Source organism: Rhamphochromis sp. 'chilingali' (assembly GCF_963969265.1).
Source record: "Rhamphochromis sp. 'chilingali' genome assembly, chromosome: 21".
NCBI classification, from domain to species: domain Eukaryota; kingdom Metazoa; phylum Chordata; class Actinopteri; order Cichliformes; family Cichlidae; genus Rhamphochromis; species Rhamphochromis sp. 'chilingali'.
In genome coordinates, this window is record NC_137949.1 from 13,493,885 (window position 1) to 13,514,401 (window position 20,517).

Consider the following 20,517-nt stretch of genomic DNA (forward strand, 5'->3'; position numbering starts at 1 on the left):
TATTTATAATTACTATATTGTTACTTTATTTTCTTATGACACACTAAAAAACAAATGTAAACTTCTGTGTAAAAACATGTTTTTTGACTGGTATCAGAAATGAAAGCAAAGGGGAGGCAGTTAAGATAATGATTTACTGTAATTTGGTGGGAAACTAAAATGCTGCCTGTCATATTAATAACATGAAAACATTTAAAATAACATTTATGCTGTATGTTTTAACTTTTATCTTCTATTTTTATCATTGTGTATATTTCCAGTTTTTATCTGTTGTACAGTGTCCTTGGGTGCTTTGAAAGGCGCTATTTAAATAAAATGTATTATTATTATTATTATTATTATGATTATGCAATGCTTTGTTTTTTTGTTTTTGTTTTTAAATGAAACGTTAGAACTCAAACATGTTTTCAGACATTTCTCACCCGCCTTCACTCTGATGTTAAGTATATGATAAAGTATTGCACAGTGTTCCAATAAATTGCCAAATTTACACTTTACTTTGAGGCTTGGTTTGTGTTGCTTTCTTCCTTGCCATCATTTTCTCACCGCTCTCACCTACATCTTTCGCTCCACACCTTTTATCGGCTCCACCTGGATGATTTTAGTGTCTCCGTTTTCATCTTTTCAAGCTGCTGAAGGTAAGTGCAGCTCTGGGTGTTTCTGACATTACTGCTCGCCTCGGGCCACCGAGCATGACAATTTATTACTCTGAAATGAACGCTCGTCTATCGAACAGGTTTAAAGCACCAAGTTGAGCAAAAAGACAATTTTCCATAAAAGCGGTTCGCTTCTCATTTGCTAAGAATGCTCAGTGCAATAAAGTTTATAGCCGGTTTAAACGGCGTCGATCAGCGTGCGCTTACCTAGAGGCAGTTTTAGAAATGATGGAACTTCTCGCAGGTAGCGAACAGTGATGGTGACCTCATCTCCCGCAGTACGCAAGAGGTGAACCTGGCGGGAGCGAGAGAGATTGATACAGATAGCGAGGGGGAGAGATTGCGAGTGATACAGCGAGATAAAACTTAATCTCATATAAATGAAACAAGCCACATTCATGTCAAGCTGTATGCTGCCTGAGCAAATGAAATGTAGCGGGAGATGAGTGAGGAATATTAAATCAGAAGTTAAAGCCTGGCTGAAGTGGTTCCACTTGAATCATCAAAAGGCAGATTTGGAAGGCCGGCTTTTCGCTCGTGACAGGCGGTGGCAAAGTGACAGCTGACACGACAAAGTAATTACGCTCTGAATGTCTCATTATCTGATGTGTAAGTGACATGTTCTCAGAGATGCAGTCACAGCAAACATGTTTAATGCGATGAAATCTGTTTCTTCCATGCAGCTGATGAAATAAATGAAAAATTTGAGCAAATGAGACGCATGAACGAAAAGCGCAAGGTCACTTGTGCATGCCCTCGATGCATATCTGCCATCCTCTCCTGCATTATATGCTAGCCCTTTTACTTGAGCCCAAGCATCTGTCAGCGCCGACAGTGTGACAGGCTGCTATTAAATGTGCTGGATTTCGTTCTGAACAGAAACTGCTCATTATATGTTTTGACGCTCTGGAGGTGAATGTAGAGAACAGCTGTATGAGGCTGCACGAGGAAAAAGATATGGCAGACAGGAAGAGCGTGCGTGTGCGTGGGTGAGATGGAGGGATGGTCGCAAACAGCAGAGGGGATATTTAACAAAAGGAAGATGCTGTTTCAGAGGGAAACTGATCAAAATGAAAAGAAAGAAATTGTGAATGTAGAAGAAAGGGGGGTGGGGGGGGGGACACCGCATACTGGCACCCTCACTTCCTGTGCAGGCTTTGATAATAATCGACTCTTTTTCAGGCTTTTCAATTTGTCACAGTGTAAACGAAAAGAAAAACAGCCTCCTGACAAGATGACAACTCAGATTGTTGAGGCGCACCTCCCTGTTGATAAACAGCGGGATTTGGTGTTACACCTGGAGGATGGATGGAAGAGTAATGGGCAGATGGAGCAGGGTATTGGCTTTTTGCAAGAGTCAAATACAAAAATACTCACAACTTCCTCGTGAGTACAGTGCTCTACATTAATGCCATTGACCTAAAGAAACAAACAGAGATGAAACACAAACATTTAGTTTAACATAAGACTATTAAGGACTTGTATTCTCACTAACAGGGTCAGAGGTGTCACAGGCCTCCATCTCTAGAATATGACTCGCAGGGTGATGTGCTGTTTAGTCACCTCGGTGTAGTTCTGGACAGGCCTACCAGGTCCAGAATAACAGCTCCTGCACTAAAGTGATTAATATTTATGTATGAAGAACATTTTCATAATCCAAACTAATTATGTGTTTTGGGAGTTTCTTGAGTTATGACCAAAAAATGTTTTGCAAGGCTACGGTGACTTTCAGCTCTCTAAGTCCCAGTTCAGGCCAAGTTAGCAGAACATAAATTCACCAGCCACTTTGTTAGGTACACCATGTTAGAACCCAATTTTGCCTTCACAGCTACCTCAGTTCTTCATTGCATATGTTCAGCCACATGCTGCAAGCATTCCTAAGCGATGTTAGTTCATATAGATACGACAGCATCACACAGCTCCGTATTTATGATGCGAGTCTCCCATACCAGCACATCCACAGATGCTCTATTAGATTGAGATCTGGTGACTGGAGTCCATTTGAGTACATTCACTGGCATCAGCCTGAATCGTTCATGCAAGGCAGGATGGATCCATGCTTTCATGTTTTTCCAGAGATCTATCGTCCAGTTTTTGTGAGCCAGTCCAGTGAGGACTGCCAGTGCGGTCTTCTGTTGCTGTAGCCCATCTGCTTCAAGGCTGGAGATGTTGAGCATTGATGTTGAGGTGATCTTCTGCTTGGTTATAACAAGTGCTTGTTTGAGTTACTGTTACCTTCCTATCAGCTTAAAGCAGTCTTGTCATTCTCCTCTGACCTCAACAAGGAGTGTTCTCTCTCTCTCTCAGCGTCTAAAGGTGTACCTAACAAAGTGGCCAGTGAGTGTATAGTTGACCCCAAAACACAATGCCTTGAGCTACAGAGGCAAAATAATATGAAGTGAAAATAAGATCAAATAAGATGCTAAATCATTATAAAGAGAATAAAAGCAGATGGAAATTATCTCCAAGACAGGGAAAAAAGAAAAACACCAATCATCACCAAACAGAATTCCTACAAATATCAATATATTTAACGTAAAATGCAAAACTGTAAGTACAAATACAAAAAACTGCAACAAGACGGGAAACGACACAGAGACACAGTGTTAAAGTTTATAAAAGTCTGTCATACTCTGCTGCAATTTGGAGAAAGAACCTTTATATATATATATATATATATATATATATATATATATATATATATATATATATATAATCTTTTTATTCAGCTTTTTTTCCCCATTTATTTATTTATTTTTAAATCTAAGCTAAACTCATTTCACAGATTCTCTCCCCTAAAAACAGTCGTCCAGCCTGAGCCTCCCCATGACTCCCAAAGTTTACGCACCAGCCCCTAATTTGTTCGTCTCCTGCCATCCAGGCAAACAGATGCAATATTCTACAATGTGACACTTCAAATAAGCCACTGCAAATACATATGAAACAGCGGTGAGAGATGGAAGCAGTGGCAGTTCTATTCATATTATTATTCGTAATCATTTTCAATATGAATGGTAATATTGCTTTGCTGTCCGTTGAACCTACTTGATATTCCAGATAAACAGCAGATCCAATAAAGCTGCCAGACGGATTCAAATTAACTTATTAAAAAGATTAAATGAATAGCATTACTAAACACTAGACACTAATGACTACCACTCTAAGGACCATCAGCTATTATTCATTGGTGATATTTTTTTAAATATAGAAACACATACATTGAGTGATTCCTGTAGCAATGATGTGTTTTGTTTTTTAAATCACATGCTGAATGATTCATTTGAAAAACATCATATAGCTCAAAAGATTCAGCTACCATTCCTTCAAATTAATAACCGTTAAAATGTGAGCGAAATTGAGATGCAAAGAGCCGCCCCGCTGGGTCGTGACCCCAACCAGCATCCAAGCAAATAAGTCAGAAACTGATACTGACCTGCAACACTGCGTCCCCGACGAACAGCTTCCCCGTCTGATCGGCTGCAGAGCGTCAATCGTCGAGTGTCAGAGGTTAATGAAAACATTATGAAATAATTGCTCATTTCATACACGGTAATGTGGTGGAAATGGCAATCAGTGTCCCCCCCAACGGTCTAATCTCAGACAACATCCTACAGCTCACAGAAAGAACACAGGAAGGCATGAAATTCGAAACTAATCAGGAAATAAACTCATTTGCAGCAGCACAGGAGGAAACAATGAGAGCTGTGTTGTGAAAAGATTCGTAAAGCTGTGTGAAAAGGGCTCTTAACGTCCTCGGGATATCAAGACATGATTTTCTCGCATCAGAAAAAGTATTAGGAAGCGCGTGGGCAAAAAGAAAAATTACCGGGAAATGATTCGCTCACATGATGCTCTAATATGGCTTCACGCAGGGAAACTTGGAGGTCATCAATTCTTAAAATTTAACTGACAGACATGATTAAAGTATTTTCCATCTAGTTAACAGCATGATCATATTACTCTTCCAATCTGGCGATGGTTTACTTCTCCACAGCACTTCATGCTCACTTATCATCAATTAACTGCCCTATTGGACTGATGAGCTGTTGTGAGAGATTAGAACAGTTCATCTTTTACTTTGTGCCTCGCAGCAGGTGCACATAAATAAAAAATGTTTTCTTTCTGAGAGTTGCTGAGAATTCGATTGAAACGAAAGGAAAAAACCCGTCATGTCAAGTTTACTTTAACAACCTTTTAAAGCAATCAAAGAGCAGATGTTTGCGGTTTTTAGGGGGTGTTTCGTGCAGCTGGGTGCAGTAAACGGGGACAACGGGGTTTCCGGCAGAGCTTTCATTTTTTCTGATCACGGGGGGAAAGGGAAAAAAAAGTCACTGAATACACAGAGAAAAAATAATTACGAAAATCCACAATCTTGACAACAAAAACAAAAATCCAATATTTATTTACATTTGCTAATCGCTTTCTCGGCACGGTGAGGCGGCAAGCATCGGCAGCTCTGCCTCTCACCTCTTTCTAAATAAAATTTTCAGTCCCATTTCCATTTTCACACCATTATAGCCAGACAAAAACACATGCAGCAACTGTGACCATCTCATCTGTGTTTTACCATCGCAGCCCGGCAGGCCACAGTTCTGGAACATCAGTTAAGAAATAGTTGTGTCCATATCAGCCAGTAATTTAGCTGTTTTTGTTATTTCGCTTACAGACACATGGAGGGTGGTTCATCTGACATGACAACAGAGGCTACGATAGACTTTTAGATTCAGGAGAAAGTTGCAGGAAACTTTGAAACGGCTTAATGCACTCCTATCATAGACTGTATAAAAACGTTGGATGCAGTGTCCTAATGAAGCAAAGCTGGTTCTGAGGCGCCTCAGATCTGCACGACCTTAGAGGTTGTTTACAAACAGAAGCCAGATTTTATACTCTGTGGGGAGAATGATCATGCTTCTCAGTGAACATATTCATAATAAGTTCATTATCTCATCAAGTCATCTTCAATACAACACTGCATTCACTTTTAAAGTTATGGTCCCATTTAGAGTAGTTTAGAAAATACAGTGTGATGGAGGCATGGCTGCCTTGTGATTGACAAAGTGCTACTGTATGGGCATGAAATGCATTTGACCTTTTTTGTCATCTTTTTTAAAACAAACAAAAAAACAAAAACAGCCAAAACAACAGCTTGAAGCTTCAAGAACAAGTTATGCATCCATCTTTTATATACAGTCTATGCACCATGTAAAAACTGTGCATACAATCAAAAAGCTGTGCAGTTGTCTCATACATGTTCTGTAACGTTTCCTAAATGTGTTGTAGATGACTTTCTGTGCGTCAGATTTCAAACTGATTATTCGCGTCTGTGTTTTACTTCTCTGACGTTCACATGTGAAAATGGCTTTATACGTACTGCAGTGCGTCCTGATAAATTAAAACTCAGTACAAACTCATGCTGTGCAGCTAATTTTTTAAGAATCAGATGGGGGTATTTTCCGCAACTATCCTGCCTCACATGGATCACACAGCAGGAAATAATCCACTTTGGGCACTTTGCACTACGGGAAATATCTACAGAGTGGTTTATGGCTGGGAATTATCTGAACTGAACAAGCAAAACCCAACATCACACACACTCAGGGCTTTGCATTTTTCCCATGCAGCTCTTTTGGTGAATTCCTAAAAACAAAAAAGTTCATCAAAAGCACTGCATGTGTAAAAACAGCTCAAGTATAAGGATGCTATCAAACTATAAGACTTTTTTAAATCTTACAGACAAATCTTGTCAATTTAAGTACCAATATAATAATAATTTATTATGTCTGTAATCACTTTGAACCGTGAAACTCGACGATGCACTGAAAACCATTTCCAAAGCCACATTAAAGTAGTGAGATGAAATGCTTTCTTACCTACTTGATCTTTAAAAATCTTTGAAATAACCACTGGCACGTTGTGCTCTGCACCTCCCTGAAAAGCAGGAGAGAAAGATGAGGATGTGCATTTCTGAGTATGGGTGGTAAAATTAGCTGCCAAAACAGCTTTTTCAAACAGCCATCTCTGCCACCCAAAGCCTTTCATTTCCACTGTAGTCTCAAAACTTATCTGCTTACTTTGATGCTTAAGCCCAGACCGCCGGTCGCTTGTCTTCGCAGTACAACAGTTCTGTGCTTTAGAAAGTGGGAGTTTCTTATTGGCAAAAGGATATTGTGAACATTGAAAAGTATGCTGGAGTTATGCGGCATGAATTACAAAAAGCGAGCCTGGAGGCCTCGGGTGCACTTACATTTACTTGGGATTCACTTCCACTCGTGCAAACCACATCCAGCTTCTGTATGGTTAATACCTCTTTGGTCAATTTCAGGCAGACATCATAGGTATTGTTGGTCTCCTCATTGTACAGCAAAGCAATTCCAGATTTTGTCTGTTGGAGTTGAGAAGAACATTGACATTTTGCCAAGCAGAGCAATTACGTAGACAATGAACATTTTAATCCTCTTTTCTCAACGTGCCATTTGTGCACCCCGTTCTACTAGTCTAGTTTTGGGTTAATTGGTTTTGCCTGACATTGTGAAACCTTAGTGTAAGGATTTTTTCTTTCAGTTCAGTGTTTCTACCTTATGAAACCAGAGATACACAAAAGTTCAGGCAGTTGTGCCAGAAAGTCTAACTTTGAGGACAGAAATGACAACAGTCAGCCAGATCAAAGAAGCACAGACGTTACAGTTCACGCTTTTTCTCTTTCTTTGTAGATGAAGAACCTTCAAGCATCTGAAAACTGAATGCAGTGCAGCTCAAATTTAACGCTCTTTCTGTTCAGTATCATTATCTGCAAATATCAACAGAAATAAAAGAAGCAGCCATCTCAAATTATTCACCTTTTTGATTAAGCAAAAGACTGTCAGACAATACCTTCTGTAACACTTCAAACGATACGGCTCATATGACGAGATTGAAAAATGGTAAAAAACTATGTTTATATCTCGAAACACAAACTACGTTTAGACCAAGATACTAGCAGCCAGGAAATATTAAAAAATAATTTTGGCCACTTTGGTTTAGTTTATGCTAACAACTTATAATTAATACTAACAAAATACAGATGAGGAGCCTAAATAAGTATTTTTGAAACAAGCAGAGGTTTTGACCCAATAATGGGTCAATAACTGGAATTAGTATACAGTTGGAAACATTTTGCCATTAAAAGAAACTAACTGTAAAATTCATCAGCTCGCTGTCTGGGTTTGACAAAAGCCATGTCTAATTCTGCACCAATCGTTCACCATTCATTCAGAAAATTCAGGCAGTCTGTTGATTTCCATCAAATGTTCAAAGGTCAAAGCTGGTCATGGCATGGACGGAAAAAACAAACAACAGGCAGGTGTCGACATTTTGATGTAGAATAAAGTGTTGCTTAACAAATTCAGAAATATTGAACAGAACAGGAAATTCAAAGTGAGCTGACGGCCCTGCAACGTCTGCATGTATACAAACTAGCATTTTTAAATGGAAACAACACCGTTACACTAGTTACATTTATGTGCATCTAAATTCTGTTTCATTTGTTGCATGGTGAACTTTACACGTTGGCCCGTTACAGTGACCTCACTTACCTGAATTACTGACCCTGTGATGCAAATTGTTACATTCCCCACATGGATCTGTTGGTACGGAAAGTAACAGAATACTAGATGGAGAAACTTGAGGAGGCTGTTTGGGTCGTTTGGAAATTATTTATTGCCACAATGTCAGAAACTATGCATAAATTGGCTTCTGGGAGAGCCAAAGACAACACAACAGCACCCCCAACACAAAACAAAACCCCTTCATCTAACAAACTTTAAACTTTGTCTAAAGAAAGGTGACAGTCCTGCGCTTCAACTCCCTAACAAACTAGTGGAACGAGAGAAAAAGGTGAATATCAAGAGAAACTCTCCTGGCAACTCTGACCACAGGAAACCTGTTGGGAAATGTAACACAAGACAATGACACAAAGGGAAAAATAAATTGACAAGCACAAAGAAGCAACATATGAATCTTCATCAGCAATGACATGAAAGGTGGAAACATCAGGAGCTGCTGGGAGGATCGACGTCCTCACAACTTTCATTTTGGAACTCTTTTTCAACCACAACTAGATATTGAGAATCTATCACCAGCAGGGTTACTGAGCTTCAAAATGTTTGCTTGGCAAGCATTCAGAAAATACAGAAATAACATTTTGTGGCAGTAGATGGTGTAATTTCAGTTTTGAACCAAAATCAAACCCTTTAACAAAAAGCATCCATCCACACGCAGTTACTGAGACTAATGGAAGACAGTGTTTCAGCGCGGTAACATGTTTGCATGCCGATGCCAGAGTTCAGCTAGAAGCAATTTGGTACCTGTGCATTTAAACTAAAGTTAGTAATTATAACTAAGCTTAGCTTCAAACACACTAAAGCTTCAACAGCATTTTATAAACCCATAAAAACAGCCCCATCAGTCCATATACAAGTCAGTTCTGAAAACGGGATACTAGGGAATTGCTTTGGGTCTAACACCATAAACGTTGGAATAAAGTGCACATTACCTGCAGTGACCGTCATTACTTCTCAAATAAGTTCAACTCCTCTACATCTTTCAGTGACACTGAGCGAATTCTTGGAAAATGAAGCTCTGTGCAGGAAAATTCTTATTCCAAACACATTCTAAGTATTAGGATGGGCGGCCAGTCATGGTGTAAGAATTAACTCAACATGTTTTTCATATTTGGAGAAACAAGAAAATCCTAGCAAATGCCCCAGAGAAGGGCCCAGACAGCATTGCGTTCTGATGAAAGCACCAACAATCTATATCATTTTGAAAATGGTACCACAGAGGGCTGAAATACATTGTTCCTGTAGGTCTAGTCATAACATTTCATAATCTGTGATGCAAGACATCATATAGACAAACGATTATGCCCCCTCTAAACCTCCTCCCCGCTCATATTGGTTGTTTGAAAGGGCTGAATTGATGGAGTGAGTTACATTACTTCCCAAAGCTTCATCACAATTCAGCCAGGAGAGTCACTAAGATTGATGGATGATCTGGCATATAAACAAATGAAAAAACAATGGTCTACATTTGATGGAAAAACAATTGCCTGTTTGTTGAAGTGACCTGACTGTGAAGTAAGAGTTTTCTACACACAAAGACTAAACGCAGTAACACAAACTACAGGGTGGGCCATTTATATGGATACACCGTAATAACATGGGAATGGTTGGTGATATTAAAGTCCTGTTTGTGGCACATTAGTATATGTGAGGGGGCAAACTCCTCAAGATGGCTGGTGACCGTGGTGGCCATTTAGAAGTCGGCCATCTTGGATACAACTTTTGTTTTTTTTCAATAGGAAGAGGGCCATGTGACACATCAAACTTATTGGTAATGTCACAAGAAAAACAATGGTGTGCTTGGTTTCAACGTAACTTTATTCTTTCATGAGTTATTTACAAGTTTCTCTTTGTTCACAGCCATTGACATGTCGAAGAGGTTAACACGTGAGGAGCGGATCGAAATTGTGTTGATATCTGGTGAACGCAGTAACCGGGTCATTGCAGCAGATTTCAATGCAAGACACCCTACGAGACCACCCATCTCCCATGCTACAGTTAGCAAACTGCTTGCTAAGTTTCGTGAAAATGGTTCAGCGTTGGATTTGCCAAAATGTGGACGCAAGAAAACTGTCACTAATGAAGAAACATCAGTGGCTGTCCTAGCTTCATTCAGCAAGAGCCCACAGCGTAGCACTCGCCGCATGTCACTGGAGAGTGGCATTAGTCGAGCATCCCTTCGGCGGATATTAGCTACTCACAAATGGCACCCTTACAAACTCCAGCTACTGCAGCATCTCAACGAGGATGACCCAGATCGGCGCACAGAATTTGCAGAATGGGCAAAACAAAAATTGGAACAGGACCCTCAGTTCATACAGAAGATTTTGTTCAGTGATGAGGCAAACTTTTATATGAATGGTGAAGTTAACAAACAAAACCACCGCTATTGGTCTGACACTAAGCCACATTGGATGGATCCCTCCAAGACTGTTGGCACAACAAAAGTGATGGTTTGGTGTGGTATATGGGGTACAACGATAGTGGGTCCATTCTTCATCAATGGAAACCTCAAGGACACTGGATATTTGAAATTGCTACATGATGATGTGTTTCCCTCTTTATGTACTGAAGCTGGCACGTTCCCTGAGTTTTTCCAGCAAGATGGTGCACCACCACATTATGGGTGCCAGGTCCGAGCATTCCTAGATGAACAGTTTCTTGGAAAGTGGATTGGTCATCGTGGGCCAGTTGAATGGCCCCCAAGGTCTCCCCCTTAGACTTTTGTCTTTGGGGTCATCTGAAGGCAATTGTCTATGGTGTGAAGATACGAGATGTGCAGCACCTGAAACTACGGATACTGGATGCCTGTGCTGGCATTTCTCCTGTGGCGTTGCTATCAGTGTGTGAGGAGTGGGAGAAGAGGGTTGCATTGACAATCCAACACAATGGGCAGCACATTGAACACATTTTATAAGAAACTTGTAAATAACTCATGAAAGAATAAAGTTACGTTTTCACCAAGCACACCATTGTTTTTTTTATTGTGACATTACCAATACGTTTGATGTCACATGGCCCTCTTCCTATTGAAAAAAACAAAAGTTGTATCCAAGATGGCCGACTTCTAAATGGCCACCATGGTCACCAGCCATCTTGAGGAGTTTGCCCCCTCACATATGTGCCACAAACAGGACTTTAATATCACCAACCATTCCCATATTATTACGGTGTATCCATATAAATGGCCCACCCTGTACTACAATGAGTCTCCGATCAAAAACGACACATTTAAGGCTTCAATTGGCTCCCACATCAATGATGATCATAAGCAGAGAACTGGGAAAAGTGCCTTTAAATCAGCACCATATCATTTTTATGTCCTTTTTGACTTTGACCCATTAAAAAGTGAGATAGACACAAATTAAATTCAAAATAGACACTGTGCTGCTGGATTGTTTTGCTGTGATGCCCAAATTCCTGTAGAGCATAACATTCACCTTTTCATAGATGATGCACTCTTAAGTGATCAGAGTGGGTAAAAAAAAGCTCACAATCACAATGTGAGTGGGGTCAACCAATTCTCTGCTGGGAGACTTGAGAATGAAGGTCGAGCTCAGTTGCCTCTAAGGAAGACGGAATATAAATGAAGGCTTTGCGAGAATATACGGCCACTGCAGCAGGAGAGCAGCGGCTACATTCAAAAGACACAAAAACAGTCTAAATGTTTAAAGCCGGCGTCGCTGCTGAAATGACAAAGGTAACCAGCTTCACCTCTTGCTTCTTTCTACTCTGTCACTGCCCACCCTCTCAGGCAGCTCCCTTTGTGCAGCCCTTATTGTTTCTTGTTGAATGACAGCACTGTAAAACTCTAAATAATAACACTGTATAATAAACTGACAGAAAAAATGCATTTGGTCTTGTCAACTGCAGATCACACATGACATTCAAACATAAACAATTTCAACTCCATAAACTTTACATAATTGTTCTGAGGGCGCTGAGTCTCATAGGAACAAAGACGTCTAATATAGTTTTTATTTTGCTGCTGACATTACAGAAATGATGAAAAACTAGTTATTTTGCGCTTTAATATAGCAAAACACAAACTGTTAAATCAAAAGATTTACAAGTTTCCAAAATGAAAATCCAAACTTTAAATGGGGCTATAGCCGCTCTTCATTTTGAATGGCAGCTGTGTGCCGCTGAGCAAAGAGCCAAGCTACACTACAGAAGGAAGTTAAAGGATCAACTTCATGCTAATACGATGCATGTGATAGCCAGACAAGAACAATAACGATGAACAACCCGGAGCCTGTGCACGTCACAGTTTCCACACACAGAAGGTGATTTATCTTTATAATATCCTGCATAAATTTAGAAGCATCGACGATCAAGTGTAGGCAGATGGCCCTTGCAGAGATGTGCAAAAGGAACTCTCAGTGCAATCACAATAAATGTGGAGACATCCACACAGGCGCTAAGAAAATAAGTAGAGTTCACAAATTAGAGATCATTTAGGTGAGTATAACTCATAAAAGGCACGCATGCATGCCACTCAAATAAAGAAGACTGCAGCTGAGTTCACTTTAGTGGAAAACAAGAACACAAAGATTGTGAAGTTTCAATGAATACAAACTTGGCCTTCAACCAATGAAAATACAGTTTGTTTTTCCCCACCTACTGGTGGTTTATTTTGTTTCTGAAACAAAGAAATCTCCTGTTTTTAAGTCTGTCAGCTCTTCAACAAGCTATCTTTGAACATACCAGATTACATCAGACCGTGCCGTTGGCAAATATCATATCAGTCAGCAGGGACGAAATCTGCAATATATCAGAGCGTCAGTTTGAGCAAACAGAACTCGGCATAGTGTGTAATTGTGTGGAAACTTCAGGGACAATAAATAAAGGAGTTTAAAGCTGAACACATGCAGCTGTGTGTACAAGGTTCACAACACATTCATGTGACAAATATCAATTTTCTTTTACAAGTCTATCTATGCACGATTTAAGAAACAGCTGCCAGAGAGTGCTTGTGCTTCAGCTGTAGATACAGGATCGAAACACAACAGGCTTCAGAGTTCAGGTATCAGGAAACAGCTGCCCAATCAATGTATGCTAATCACCATCTCAACATTATGTGTTAATGCACTGCAGCGCTTCTCAGAAGTGAAATTGAATATTTTTAGCTGAGGCTTAATTATCCTTTTATCACTCCAACCTGTTTACCAAATTAAAATCATCATGAAGAAAGAATTTAAATGGCACTGGTGAACTGCAGAGGTAGTAAATGTATTATCTGACATCTTCAGCACTAATAATTTGCACCGTGCAGCTTTCTTGCAGTGTACCATTGAAAGTTGAAATCCATTCTGACAGCTGACACAACCTCGACCCGCTGGTTTTATTTGCTCAGCGAGCGTTGACTGCTCAGAAAAAAGGAGCTATGCAAGCAACAGTCCATTTAGAACAGACAAAAAGGCTTCCAATGCTAATGGCCACAAGATAAAACTAAGGGTCCTTTTACATTATGCTAACTGACGCTTACTCATTGCTAATGTGTGTGCCCACTCAAGGTTAGGAATGAGTATCTGCCCCAAGTGGAGGAGTTCAAGAATCTCAGGGTCTTGTTCAGGAATGGAGGAGGAAGAGGGAGATTGACAGATCAGAGAAGTATCTGCAGTAACGGACGCTGTGCCAGTCTGTCATGTTCAAGAGAGCAGAGTATAAAAGCTAAACTGTCGGTTTACTGGTTGAGACCGCAGACGCAAGCAGCAGAAATTAGCTTTTTTCATAGGCTGGCTGAGCTCTCCCTTAAAAATAAAATGGGGTGGGCATCAGCTAGGTGACGTGTTTAGGGCCAGCTGGGAGGAGACCAGCAGGTATGTCAAGCTCCTTTTACATTATGGAGCCGCATACAGCCTACTTTGAACTGAAGGGAGCCAGACCAGTGAAACTTCTCTGTCTGTCGATTTAAAGAAACTTAACTACACGTTTAATCTGTGAGACATTTAAAACTGTTTAATGTGCCAGTTTTTATACATGATGATGAAATGTTGTTGTAATAAATGTAACAAATCTGTCAGGATGACTCTTTGAACTTAAATTGTAAGAAATAAATGTGCAAAATTACAGAAGCAGCTCTGGCATGTCATTGCAACAATGTTAATTGACAAAAAACGCTTTTTCTCTTACTCTGTAATCATTGTAAAAAAATACAAATTTCTCCATCAGATGGTGAAAAACAGGAACTCTTCCAGCATTAACAATTTAACTATCACAACTGCGCATCTGGAAGAAGAACAACATCTCATTGGCGACAAAGATCCGCCTTTACCGAACCCTGATCCTGCCCATTCTACTTTATGGCGCGGAGACGTGGACAATGCTCAAAAACGACCTGAGCAAGCTCGAAGTTTTCCAAATGCATTGCCTTAGATGCGTTCTCGGCGTTTCCCTTCGCGACCGTCATTTGAATGACACCATCCTCACCAGCTGCGGCAGCCAACTGACGATCAGCGACCTAATCCAGCGCCGCCGACTCTGTTGGTTTGGCCACATTTGTCGAATGGACCCAAGCCGCTACCCCCATGGCCTACTCTAGTTGACCCGCCCCACCGATTGGAGGGTGCATCGAAATGCACCAAAGAAGACATGGATGAAACAAATCCAGGATGATTTGAAGGGCCTTCGACTTGACCTCGAGCAGGCAAGAACCATCGCCTTAGATCGAAAAGCGTGGAAGATAATTGTTGGTCAAGCAAGAGAACCTGCGGCACCTACAGCAGCGTACTGGTTGCGCGGCAGACCACCGCCGCTGGTCGCCCGCTAAGGACAAGAAGAAGAAGAACTATCACAACTATATTAGTATAATATAATTGGTCATGTGAGAAGTCTTTATCAGTAGGAAAAGCTCTCTCTCACAGGCCTGGGTGTCTCTGCTCAGACGGCTGTACCTACCACCAGGTCTAAATTCACCATCAATGATGAGCTTCCAGTTTCTTAAACTAATCCATTGACATGGAGAGATCCTGCAGACCTGATAAAGTAACGCTTTAAAACTGTGTTGCTTTTCATGACAAGCAGGTGATGACAACTCCAAGTGCACTCTGATCACAGTAAAAACTTTCCTGGAGTTAGTTTTGTAAATTATGGTAATTATTGGTGCTGCTATGGAAAAGTCATCAAAAATTAAAGCGCAGACACTATTTCCACAAACATACTGGTGAAAAGAAGGATGCACAAAGGTTGAGCTGTCGTTGTGTGGCATTTTCATATCCTCACCAAGTCGCATTGCTGTAAATAGTAAAGATGTAACAAATATGCCGGAGTGATTGCTCTTAAGCCTCAGCATGTAATGAGCCGTGGTTGTATGCTAAAATAACTTGTGGGTATTGCTAAATGAGGTACTTAACTGGATTGACAGTCTGATCTTAATAGTGAATTATCCTTTTAAAAGCACAAAAAACACAATCCATTGACTTTTTAAGTCTAGTAGTGGATGTTGTGGATTCCTATGGTGAACATGGATTAACTGCATATTAAAGTATTTAGCGATGGGGACCTTTTTCCCCAGGATGTAGGTAAACGTGTGGGAAATAGGAACTGTGTGAAGGCATTTGGGACCATTAAAGTGCAGCTCAGACCATCACTATTTAGACCATTATAATGCTCCAAACCTCTGAATCTGAATTTTAAAAGTATGTGTCATATAATGACTGCAAAGGTTTGCCCTGCCATACAATCATAAAGTTATCATGCAGTCTGTTATGGTTATTGCGGTACTGTTTTGCCAGCTTATTGTGTAGCTTGAAAACGATAGAGCATAAAAAGAAAACGGCCCTGTGGGACACCTGTACACAAAACAATCTTGTAAGACACCGCAAGATTGTTGCATATTCTCTTTAGGCAGTCTGTCAGAAAGTCTTTAATCCAGAGAAAGAAAACTACTTTCAACATTCATATCACGCAGGCTTTGCAAAACCGCATTTCTTTGCAGTATATTCAAAGCTGAATTGAGTTAAAATCTTGTGACAGCATATCATATTCATCATGCTGACTGTGGTCAAATTGTGTCCTCTTTCCCCTTTGAAATAAAAACTGTGAGAGTGAAGCAGACATCTAATACAATCCAGTACAACAGCCCTGCAATGAAGTCTGTGCTTGTGAAGCAAAATAAGCAGGTTTCTTTTATTTCTTCCTTTTTGGTATTTTAGAGACATTGTTGGGGAGGCCTGGCAAATATATTTTCTTTAAAAAGCTTGAAAACTTGAGACTAGTCTTAACAGCAACCTAGTCTTAACAATGTAGACAAATTAGATTAAAAGCACATATCAGAAGACGTTCACATTAAGCCTTCATTGGTTCAGTGGGTTGTTGAGTTCAACACCTAAGTCGTCTCTTTACTGGATTATCTCAAGGTTTAGACACATTTTATTGAATCTGAATCCACTTAAAAATGAGAAACTGAGATACTTGTTTGTGGTTCCTAAATAACAAAAAAGCTATGCAAGTGGTTTTTGTTTGTTTTTTACTTCAGCATGATGATCATTCAATATTTGAAAAGATAATTAATGTATCCAATTTTTGCAATTTTGTGCAAAAATACAGAGTTTGGTCAACTGGCTTTGAAGTACACTGAAACTAAGTTCAGTCAGTTCAGGCAGGGAGTCTTCCTCACGCTCTATCACTAACGCTGCATTCATGTTACATTTACTTTGATTACTAGTATCGTACATTTTACGACATCCAAGCTGTGATAATGACTGGGGGACTCTGAAAGCTATGAAGCTGAACAAATATAAAACAAAGCATTTTTTAACATTCATGGCAAAACTCTTCATAAAGAGAAACGTTGAGAAACGGCTTTTTCAATGACCTTACTTAAAAATGGGAGATTTGAGATCGGCCTGTAGTTGTTCAGAAGAGCCATGCTGTATTTGATTTGATTTGTAAGGCCACCATATTCTCAGTAGTACCAAATGAATGAGGAAAATTGGGCAAAAAAAATCAAAGGTAAACTTCTATAAAGTTGTCTGCATAGAAATGAAAGAACGAATTTGCCAGAGGGTGAACATGTATTATCCATTAGTTTAGATGGGGTGATCTTCACACACAGAAGATGAGATAAATCTGAGATCACAGCATCAACCAGATACATTGCATAAGATCTCAGTTGTCTACAATTCATTTGAAGACACTGATATTAATTATGAATAACACTTTCAAAGAACAGCTCAAATGTATTACTACATGGGGGCAAGAAATATATATAGGTTTACTTTTAAAAATCAACACAACCAACTTGCTTTTTAGAGATTTTACCCAACAGAGGTCTTTAAGCATTTTGTTGATAGTTGTTTTTCTTTTTTCTTCAGGTAAAACGAGGCGAAACAGGAAAAAAAAAATCTCAGCAGGGCTGTCGGAGTGAAAGAACAGAAGTTGTTTCACAGAAGGTCAAGAATGAGCTTTAGTCAACGTTTGACGGCTGTCCTAGTGTACTCGGTTCATGCTCTCGGGGGTAAATAAATCGGAGAGCGATATGACATTGGTCATTAAACAGATTGGTCACACTGGTCAGGAGGAGTGCCGATGAACTCATCAGTGATGCACTTGAAGAGAGGCAGAGTTCACATTTGATTCATTTTGATTTGATGACTATAACTGTATCACTTAAGACCAGGCAGATACGGGAAATAAAACTGACTTTAATATCTTTGGCTGAAAATGTCAAAGCTCTTTATGACACAGAGCCCTAAAACATTAATGACTACCAACAATCTGAATTAGATCACGACTTCTATGAGCCCTGCACTGTAGTCAGCATCAGGATTTATTTATTAAGCCTTTAAACCATTAAAAACTCCAATTAGGAGTGAATGACTTAATCAAGTGTGAATGTCCTTGAAATATTCACAACCAAATGCCCAAGAGGGAAGCTATAGCCTTGAAGTTTATTGCTGCATTTTACAGTATTTTAACTGTAACTTTATTTTTCTTATAAATTATAAATTTCTTCTGCTTATCCAATCTTATTCAATCCAATGATTTGGTCCACCAACACTGTAGGTGGTTAACAACACCTAGAGCTTGACACTAATGCAGTTTGATATAATTTAAACCATTTTCAGAAAGCAAAAAACAATGCTGAGTATTATAGTTATGGACCATGGTCTCTCTAAAGGCTAGTCTAGAAAACCTCAAAATAACAAGACACACATTTCCGCTTTAAAAGTTTCGTCTCTGCAGCAGAAGATTTGCAACTGCTGAGAATACAGCATCAACATCTTAAATCAGGTTTTGTGCACTAAACCACTAAAGTACACGTTTACAATTGGCCACAGTGCTGGAGAGACTTATTTTGAATCATTTCAGGAACAAATCAATGCATGGCCCTTTGAAAATCTCACTGCCAATACAACAGCACTTAGTTCAATGAAGAGTGTGGAGCTTTTGCTGGAACCACTGTGGAACAACGTATCCTAGTCTGGTAGATGTTTTAAACTAGTAGATTGCACAATGTAATTCATAAAGCGCACAGCTCGCTAGACATCAGGGAATATCTGTGGAATATGCTTCTTAAACACAAAAGCACACTGCTGCTCTGCCAGACCAAATGCACAACAGTTGCTTTACAAAAAGAAAAAACTGTGAAACAGGGTTCAAGAAAAATATCACATTTTTTAGAAGAAACAGCACCTCTAAATTGTGTGAGACCGAGGCTGCAAACTGTCTAAACCATTATCTCAACTGTTTATGGTGTTTGTACCAGGGTATCACAGTACAGGCTCCACTGGGAGTGGGTAAAGTACACTTTTCAGACTTGAAGTGAACCAGAGTGAGATCGTACTTGGCACAACTGAAGTGAAAGCAGACGAAGCATAAAAGTAACCGTATATGCTCAGTGGATCACGAGCACCAGGATGCCTTTTTTTTTCTAGCAAAAAATTGCTGCTATCGACCGTTTCTGTAGGTGGCACATTCCCTGTTCACCGGAAACAAAATACTATCATCATCCTATGAGTGCGCTGAGATTTAGGCCGTTGTATTTCTACCCCTGTGGAGCTATAGTATTTCAATTACAAATAAAACATATTTGTAATATGTGCCTAATCTTTAGGCCAGTCTTGAAAAACTGGTGTTGGGGTTCAGCTTTTTGTTGAATCCAAATCCTTTCAAATCCCTTATCAAAGGTAATTAGGATTTTTTTTCCCCCATTCACAGGTAACTATAGTTATAAATAACTGAACCTCAAAGATTCAATTTAGATCTGTAATCAGCTTTTGTTGCCTGAGAATGCAAAACAAGTTTTTAGCCGCAGCCTAATTAATGTTCAAAACCTGCAGCTCCATAAATGAGGACAGAGCTTAAAATATTTCAATTCATCAAACACATTTAATCAATATTTCATATCTGTGAAAAATAACAAGTACTTACTCTGAATACTGAAGATCAAAAGTTTTAAAAACCTTTAAAATCTACCATGTCTAAAAAGCTATTTCTCATTTATTCATTAAAATTATTATTTTGTTTATCCACAAAATGTTACAGCTTTCAGTTTTATTGACAAATTAGCTTGTCCAAGCTACATGTGAGATTGCACTGAAAGCCCTTTGTTCCAAATCTTTGTAACATTGGACAGGAAGTTTCTGTTTCAACCTTTGGGTATAAGCTTCCAAAAAGCCAAACCCACTTTAAAGCCAGAATTTGAGGAACAAGGAATCTTTCTAGCTCCATCCACCCATTTTCTAGTTTTCATATTCAGGGGAAAGGAAAAGTAGGGAACATCCCGTACATTATTCGAGAGGTTGTTAGTCCATTTCAGGCCAACAAGAAGCTGAAGTTCACCAAGAAAACCCACATAGGCTCATGGGAGGAAAAAATATCAATACACGCACGGCACGACTCCAGCTGCCCGGCAGGTTCAAGCACACAAACATCAGTATGCAAGCATGCTCACGTGGGAAAGGAAGCACCTTGATGTTCGGCAGATAATATTCAGCAACACAAACTAAGTCTCAGCCAGATAGTAATTTAATTTTTGCAATAACTGATTCATGAACCAAACCAAATCTGACCAGATGGTTAAGTCTTTATAAAAAAAATAAAAATTCTCAAGTGAATATGTGAACCAAATTGAAAATAGACAAAAAGTGTAGAAAATAATCAGAGGATTAAATCCTAATGACTGGCACAAGGAAATGCTAACCCTGGATGACAGGAATGCCTCCGACAAGTCAACCAACATGAGTTTTGAGACTTTAATATTAACGTGAACACGCAGAACCACGGTGTTTGAGGAAGTCGAGCTTTGTCTCAAACAT

General features: G+C 39.5%; 1 protein-coding gene across 2 annotated transcripts in view; it reads right to left on the reverse strand.

Annotated features, from left to right (window-relative positions):
- The window catches only part of sntg2 (syntrophin, gamma 2), a 108,907-nt gene that overhangs the window by 72,613 nt on the left and 15,777 nt on the right, over positions 1 to 20,517 (reverse strand). For both annotated transcript variants that reach the window (XM_080870681.1, XM_080870680.1), the window contains exons 2-7: positions 6,901 to 7,038; positions 6,728 to 6,784; positions 6,527 to 6,584; positions 4,090 to 4,133; positions 2,034 to 2,075; positions 864 to 951 (exon numbers count right to left, since the gene is read on the reverse strand). In XM_080870681.1, the coding sequence (XP_080726807.1) occupies positions 864 to 951; positions 2,034 to 2,075; positions 4,090 to 4,133; positions 6,527 to 6,584; positions 6,728 to 6,784; positions 6,901 to 7,038 (427 nt within the window). The remainder of the gene's footprint in view (positions 1 to 863; positions 952 to 2,033; positions 2,076 to 4,089; positions 4,134 to 6,526; positions 6,585 to 6,727; positions 6,785 to 6,900; positions 7,039 to 20,517) is intronic.